The 7,861-nt window shown below is 49.4% G+C and overlaps 1 protein-coding gene across 2 annotated transcripts; it reads left to right on the plus strand.

Annotated features, from left to right (window-relative positions):
* The first annotated feature begins 208 nt into the window (after positions 1-208).
* On the plus strand, positions 209-5,023 carry LOC133902923 (trihelix transcription factor GTL1-like). Of its 2 annotated transcripts, none has more exons than XM_062344248.1 (3): positions 209-1,322; positions 2,057-3,686; positions 3,823-3,977. In XM_062344248.1, exons 1-3 carry the CDS (start codon positions 919-921, stop codon positions 3,832-3,834), a joined length of 2,046 nt encoding a protein of 681 aa, XP_062200232.1. In that variant the 5' UTR covers positions 209-918; the 3' UTR covers positions 3,835-3,977. The 2 variants fall into 2 exon arrangements, with proteins under 2 accessions (XP_062200232.1, XP_062200231.1); XM_062344247.1 differs by having other exon boundaries at positions 211-1,322; positions 3,819-5,023.
* The last annotated feature ends 2,838 nt before the right edge of the window (positions 5,024-7,861 follow it).

Below are 7,861 nucleotides of genomic sequence, written 5' to 3' on the forward strand. Positions count from 1 at the left end.
TTCAAAAGATAATACAACAAAAATTCACTGGATTTTTGGCTAAGGTAATCTTGTGCATAATATATGACTAGATATTCTATGGGAAAATAACTAAGATCATCACAGAATCCAACATATTCCTCTATGGGGATTGAGGCAGGGGAGTTTTGTAGAGGGGTATTTGTGCTCCTCTCCCTTTTATTACAAGCCCCTCTCTCTCATCCCACAGTTTCTTGCTCTCCATTCCTTCCTCTCCCTCCTCCAGTCCCCTTTCACATGTTTCTCTACCATTTTTTGCCCCACACTCCTCTCTCTCTCTCTCTCTCCTCCGTCCTTTCCGTTTTAACAAGTCGTATTAGGCAGGGAGGTAAAGCTAGCGCCCTGACAGCGCAGCATCTTGTTTGTTTTATCTCCCACATCATCTCCCTCATCATCTTCTGCACACACACACGACGCCTCCATCTTTCTCTCTCCCGCAGCAGTAGACAACATTTCCCAGCTTTCACCTCTCATCTTCTCTCTCCTTCACCCTACCCATCTTCCTCCTCTTCATCACAGCTATCATATTCTCCTCCGATTTCTCTCTCCTCCATCCTCCCTATATTATTTATTGCTGGTATCTTAATTCTTTTTTTCCTCTTCTTTCTTCTCTTCTTCCTCCTATTGCTGGAGTATTTTTTTTTCGCCAAACTTCTTGTACTAGTTCTCCCTTCGCTTCTCCTTCTTGTTTCTTCCTCTTCTCCCTTTTTTCCCCTCTACTCCTCTCCTTCTCCACTCTCTATCTATCTCTCTGTCTGTCTCTCTCCTCTTTCCAGTTGTCCTTGCCTTACATCTTTTTCACCTCCCCCTCATGTACTGATCGGCTCATCACCTCCATTCCCCCAGTGGTAACACCGGGCGACGTGCACGAGTGCGCGTGCGGGAGCCGGAGGTGTTAGCATGCAGCAGCAGCAGCACGGGGGAGGGGGAGGGGGAGGAGGTGGCGGGGCGGCCCAGCAGTTCGGCGTGCAGCAGGTGGAGATGCCGCCGCCATTCTCGCCGGCCGGCGGAGCCGGTCAGCGGATCTCGCAGGCCGAGGCGGCGTCGCCCATCAGCAGCCGGCCACCGGCGCCGGCGCAGCAGTACGACGAGCTCGGGGCGTCCGGCGCCGGCGCCGGCCCCGGCGGCTTCGATGCCGAGGGGCTGGAGGCTGCTGCCGCCGGCGAGGAGGGCTCGAGCGGCGGCTCCGCGGGCAACCGGTGGCCGCGGCAGGAGACGCTGGCGCTGCTCAAGATCCGGTTGGACATGGACGCCGCCTTCCGGGACGCCACCCTCAAGGGCCCGCTCTGGGAGCAGGTCTCCAGGTAATACTGACCTGAGCACAGCGAATCACTCACCACGCGCCGGCGCCGGCGTCCCGGCAGGCCTCAGCGGCGGAATTATCGTCGGCGGAATGCTGCATGAAATCTCGGCGGCCTCCGGGACCGGCCCTGACGCGATTTGGCTAGCTTGGCGTAGTTAATTAATTACTTACCCAGCTAGCTAAAGAACACTTCTTTCTACTTTTCCTTAACCATCTTTCACGAGCACAGTGACTTTTCCATTTTAAAATAACACGATATCGCTCTCCTTCCCCACTTTTTTCCAGAAAAATTTCCCCCATATTTACCCATCTATTTGATAAAAGTAGACGTATCAGTAGCAGTAGACAGTAGCCGCATCATCCATACAAGCTTCAGATCCGGAGGCATTAATCCCAAACTTATCTCTTTGGCCTCTGAATTTTGCGCAAAAAGATGGAATTTTTATTCCTAGTTTCTTTCTCTCCTGTGTATTCTTCTTGGGATTTACCACTGCTAGTGCTGCATGGATGTATGTGTGCATATGCCTTTCTTTATCTTTTCCATGGGTGCCCAACTCGAGTAAAATTCTACATGCATGCAAGTATGCAACTTTTGTGTGAGGGCTACAGTTACATGATGTATGAACGCAATTGTGGTGGTTGGTGTTCTTGTTCTTGTGGCTACAGTACGCCATTGATAAGGTAGTTAAGGTTTTTGTTCTTGTTGCTAATGGCGATCGATGCGATGGTTGGCAGGAAGCTGGCGGAGCAAGGGTACAGCCGGAGCGCCAAGAAGTGCAAGGAGAAGTTCGAGAACGTGTACAAGTACTACAAGCGCACCAAGGAGAGCCGCGCCGGCCGGAACGACGGCAAGACGTACCGGTTCTTCACGCAGCTGGAGGCGCTGCACGGCACCGGGGCGCTGGCTCCGGCGGCAACTCCGGTGGCGTCGTTCGCGCCGACGACGACAACCGTCGGAGTGTCTGGACCTTCGGCCGTGCGGGTGCCAGCCGAGCCGCCGCCTGCCGTGTCGGCCGGGGTGGCAGGCATGGCGGGGACGATGGGCAGCATGATGAGCTTCTCGACGTCCAACACGGAGGAGTACTCGGACGATGAGGACTCGGACGACGAGTGCACTGAGGAGCTGGGCGGCAGAGCGGACGAGCGAGGGAAGAGGAAGAGGCTGTCGGAGGGCGGCGCCGCGGCCGCCGCCGGCGGGAGCAGCAGCGGGAAGATGATGAGGTTCTTCGAGGGGCTGATGAAGCAGGTGATGGAGCGGCAGGAGGCGATGCAGCAGCGGTTCGTGGAGGCCATTGAGAAGCGGGAGCAGGACCGCATGATCCGCGAGGAGGCGTGGCGGCGGCAGGAGATGGCGCGCCTCGCGCGGGAGCAGGAGATCCTCGCGCAGGAGCGCGCCATGGCCGCCTCCCGCGACGCCGCCGTGCTCTCCTTCATACAGAAGATCACCGGGCAGACCATCCCGATGCCGTCCATTGCCGCGCCCGCCGTCAACGTCATGCCTCCGCCGTTGCATCCGAAGCCGCCGCCGCCTCAGCCGCACCCCACGCCCATCGCGTCCGCCTCGCCAGCCCCGCCGCCGTCGCAGCCACCAGCTTCGCAGCCTCCGCCACCACAACCGCAGCCGTCGCCACAGCCGCAGAGGTCGCCAATGCCTGCGACTCCGCAAGGACCGCCACCGCAGCAGCAAAGCACAGACATTGTGGTGACACCTGCCGAGGCTCCGCACGCCGATGCCCCGGGGTACGACGGGTCCGGTGGCGGCGCGACGTCGTCGCGGTGGCCCAAGGCGGAGGTGCACGCGCTGATCCAGCTGCGGAGCAACCTTGACACGCGGTACCAGGATGCCGGGCCCAAGGGCCCTCTCTGGGAGGAGATCTCCTCCGGCATGCGGCGGCTGGGTTACAACCGGAACGCGAAGCGTTGCAAGGAGAAGTGGGAGAACATCAACAAGTACTTCAAGAAGGTGAAGGAGAGCAACAAAAAGCGCCCCGAGGACTCCAAGACGTGCCCCTACTTCCACCAGCTCGACGCGCTCTACCGCAACAAGGCGGCGCTCAGCTCGTCCGGCGTCGGGGCGGCGGTGCACGCCAATGCATCGTCAGCACCGCATGAGGCGGTCACGGTCACAGCCGCAGCGCCCATCTCGCAGACGCCGCCGCCGCAGCCTTCCCAGTCCCAGCGCGCGGCCAAGAACGGCGGCAGCAGCAACGCCGGCACCGGCAACGGCAATGGCGGCGGCGCGCCAGACCACGGCGCCAGCGGAGGCGGCTCCGGGGGCATGCAAATGCAAGCGAGCAACGGCAGCGTCGCGGGCAGGTTCTTCGGCGAAGGCGGCTGCGGCGGCACGGCCTCAGCGGCGAAGAAGGTAAGCCAGACAGACGTACAAGTGCATGTGCGTTCTTGGTGTGGCCTTAGCTAAACTGCACGTACATGTGGTACCTGCTGTTCGATCGTTTTGGTGATCCAATGCTGATTGCATAACGCTGCACATTTAAAGCCAGAGGACATCATGAAGGAGATGATGGAGCAGAGGCAACGGCAGCAGCAGCCGCAGGCGGTTGTCAGCAGCTACAACCGAATCGACGGCGCAGACAGCGACAACATGGACGAGGACGAGGACGGCGACTACTACGATGACGACGACGACGACGACGACGTCGACGGCAACAAAATGCAGTACGAGATCCAGTTCCAGCGGCAGCAGCACCAGAACGTCGTCAGGCCGAACGCCACCGCCTCCACCGGCGGTGGCAACCCGCAGGGCACCGCCGCTCCCAGTGCGGCGGCGGCCACGACAACAACAACAGGATCTTTCTTGGCCATGGTCCAGTGATCGATCCATCCGCACACCCAAACATTCACCCTGGTGACTCTCCTCTTCTCAATGGTTTCTTCTCTATCTTGTACCATTTGTATCTACCTACCTGTCGCCTCCATGCTCGTCCATATCTCTACACCTCAAAACATAAAACCTCAAGAACTCCCCCCCTCCTCAAAGCTCCGGCAATTCTCCATTTATCATGCACGTAGCAACATCTCGATCCATGTCGTCGTCGACATTGCTGCTACCTAATCCTTCTCCTCCCTGTCCAAGCTGGAGATCGAACTAGCTGCACCCATTTCTTGATTCGTTGTTGTGTTAAATTACAGTGGGCGCGTCTTAGGTGTTACAGTAAAAAAAATGGTGCTGTGGTTATTTATTGATTTGTTGTGGTGATTAATAAGAGCCCTCAAGCTTGGGGAGTTCGCGGAGAGGTTGAATTGGTGCGGTGAAAACGGCAAGTGAAGGCGGTAATAAGAGCTCGATCGCGCGGTTAAAGAGAACAAACAGACAAGGTGAAAAAAAGGCAGATGATGCAGTGCGTGGACGCACTGTTACCTCGGTAAATTTTGTGCATGAGGCTACTGATCTACAGTGGTGTAGTATGCTGCAAGCGATCGGAGCAGTGAAAAAATGAAAAGGATGTGCTCGTCATGAGGCATGAACAAGAGCCGGTGCTGGTTCATGCGGGAGTTTTTTTCCTTTCATTTTTTTTATTTTCCATCCTTTTCTTTTCATTTCCAATTAATTAAACTGTCCATTATGTATTACCCAAGTTTTTCTTTCTTTCTCAAACTATTGTTACCGAAGTTTTACAGTGTATACTTGAGACATATTATATGTTAAAATTCTTGTTATTATGTATCGGAAGTTCTTTCAAATGTGATTCTCTATGTCAACTGTCTTTCCTAAAAAAAAGTAAAGGCACATGCGTAAGATAAAATGATATGTTCCGTTCTGAATATACTCTAGGATCCAATGTGCAACTTATTGTAAACTTTAGGTTCTAGATCTTATAAGGGATATCTCCAAATATTAACTAACATGCCAAGATTGGTACACTTTTGAGAGATTGCCCTCACATGCGTGCCAATATTAATATACCATGAGGAAGGTGAAGTCACATTTTCCAAACCATTAAATCAAATAATCCAAAATCTGGTGCAATGCATTCAAAGCTAAATATGTTAGTATCATAAAAGTGGCTTATAGTTATCCAAATATCAAGCAACCTAAAATAGAAAACCACACAAAATTAAAATTGTGATGGTGAGGAGATGGGATAGGTTGACATTATATAGTTTCATACCCATATTATTTAGGAAATTAGAATTAGCGTATCCAGACTATTTTTCTTCTTCAAAAGAGAGGACAATTCCTATTTGGAACGTAAATATCCGCCATTATTGTGGGAATATATGTCAATATTTAATTATTTTTTATACCAAAGACTACAAGATCGAGCACAACATAACTGCAATAAGGCAGGATGGTTCATCCAAAAAACCAAACAATAATCCTACATGTATATATAGTGAAGATGCAGGTACGCGCAGCATAACTGTAGAATACGCATAGCCGTGCGCGCCGGACCGAGCAACCAACCAGCAATCTCTGACACGCGTGCCAGCCCTACCGACCGAGCGCGCTCCCACCCACCTACTCCGCGGATCCACTGGATTACCAAACGCGTTCTCACCTCGTGAACAGCAATTGCAACCAGTTGCAACTACGTGCATAAAGTAGTTACAACATGTAGTATAGAGTGATTGTAACTATCAGTTGCAACTACAGACATAGAACAGTTACAACTATATGCATAATGAGATTGCAACTTACCTATCCAGGCTGATTGATTGTAACTAATTGTGATCATATTGCAATTGACAATATTGTAATTGTATTGTTCAGTATGTTGTAACTAGATTATCTACCATGTTATAACTATAGTGTTCACCATGTTGTTGCTAAAGTGTCTACTATGTTGTAATTAGTCGACACTCAATAATGCAGTTCACTATGTTATAACTATAGTATTTGTTATGTTGTAACTAGAGTGTCTACCATGTTGTAATTATGTTACATAACTCCATTACGATCTTAAAACTTCATCAAAATATAGTCTTCATGGATCTCATTTTGTGTTAAGCATTTTTTTTCCAACAGTATGCTTCAAACAGATCGAAGATTGGATATATGGTTCTAGAGATGTTGTATTTTAATTATTGGAATCAATAAAAGATTCTATGCATGCATGCTCTAGTGGGTGGGTTGGATGTATACGTGGCATCAGTAGATTGGCTCTCTGGGTTTGTTGACTCACGGAAGGCACGACTGGAATGCGCGGGTAAGAAGCTGGCTCGATCGGTCGAGCAGCGCACATCATAGGTCTATTCTATGCATATATATATATATATATATATATATATATATATATATATATATATATATATATATATATATATATATCAAATTAATTATATCTAGACCCAACCAGGAGCGAATCTATATCTCTTGTGACGATTGCCAACCGTCTGTGCCCTGCCATGGACAAACATTGGGACTAGAATATAAGATTGCGCTTGGCTCACATACATATACATATCCGTTACTATTTCACCCTAACTCAGAGGCCAAGGCACATGGTGGTTGAAAACCCACCTTGCCTCTACTCGCTCCGTCTTAAAATGGATGATGTTTTAGCCTCTTCTAAATATTTAAATTACACAGCGTTCTACAATTTCGAGGTAACTTTAGCCTAAGTTTTTCAGTCTTACTTCTCAATTAAGTAATTTTCTTCCCAATACAAATTTCATTTTCCATACAATAAATAGTATTAAAAGAGAGTAAGATAATCATTTTATTTTTCATCTTAATACTACTCAACTCTAAAACGTTGTCTGTTTTGAGACGGAGAGAGTATATAAAACCTCGCATACAAAACCCTAGCCCAATGTTGGATGACAAGCAGAAAATTCTTGATTGGCGACTACACTAACAATTCTTAAAAGAAATAAAACCATGTTTCACACCCCTTTTTTAATTTCCTCCTGTACTTGAGATACTCCTACTCCATATAATTATTCCAACTTGAAACTTTGAGATGCCTACGGGTGACAACCAGGCGTACGATTTTTGTAGTATAGTACGATCCATTTGGCAAGCCTACAAAAATTAGTTCTCGGTTGCAGTCAGGCAGGCAGGCGCTGGGGATCCGTATAGAAACGGTTGGGAGCGTGGGGTGGTGTGTCGCCTGCCGTAAAAAGTTAAAAAGGCGCCCGCTGTGGGATCGACGCCCCTCTGTTTAATTATGCTGGGGGTACGTGGAGGCCGCAGCTCGCGCTGCAGGGGCCGCGACCTCACCACGGATGGATGGATGGATGCCGTCTCGAAGTGGTGTGCTGTTGCATCACCATCGGATGGAAAAAAAATTATTTGTATATCTAATATATTCGGTTCATCGGAGTTTATTGGTGTACTCTAATAAATTTTATTATCCTGTTTATTAGTATTTTATTTGAAATTTATTAGATTTTATTAAATTTTGTTCAGTATATCTAATATATCAGATAAATCCGGTGATCTCTAATAAATTTAATTTACTGGTAAGAAAACCTGCCACTCATCAGCTACTGAGATGGTGCACCTGTATACCATGTACGGCTGCTGCACCATCTTATACTGCATCCTGCATCTAGATGCAACAGTTCACATCTTTT

Source organism: Phragmites australis, chromosome 21 (genome assembly GCF_958298935.1).
Source record: "Phragmites australis chromosome 21, lpPhrAust1.1, whole genome shotgun sequence".
NCBI lineage: Eukaryota > Viridiplantae > Streptophyta > Magnoliopsida > Poales > Poaceae > Phragmites > Phragmites australis.

What these genes read in the sequence shown, in the direction of transcription:
- LOC133902923 (XM_062344247.1), top strand. Translation starts at nt 919, where the DNA reads ATGCAGCAGCAGCAGCACGGGGGAGGGGGAGGGGGAGGAGGTGGCGGG. An exon ending in CTCTGGGAGCAGGTCTCCAG is followed by an intron (nt 1,323 to 2,056) that starts GTAATACTGACC and finishes GATGGTTGGCAG; the next exon opens with GAAGCTGGCGGAGCAAGGGT. An exon ending in CGGCCTCAGCGGCGAAGAAG is followed by an intron (nt 3,687 to 3,818) that starts GTAAGCCAGACA and finishes GCACATTTAAAG; the next exon opens with CCAGAGGACATCATGAAGGA.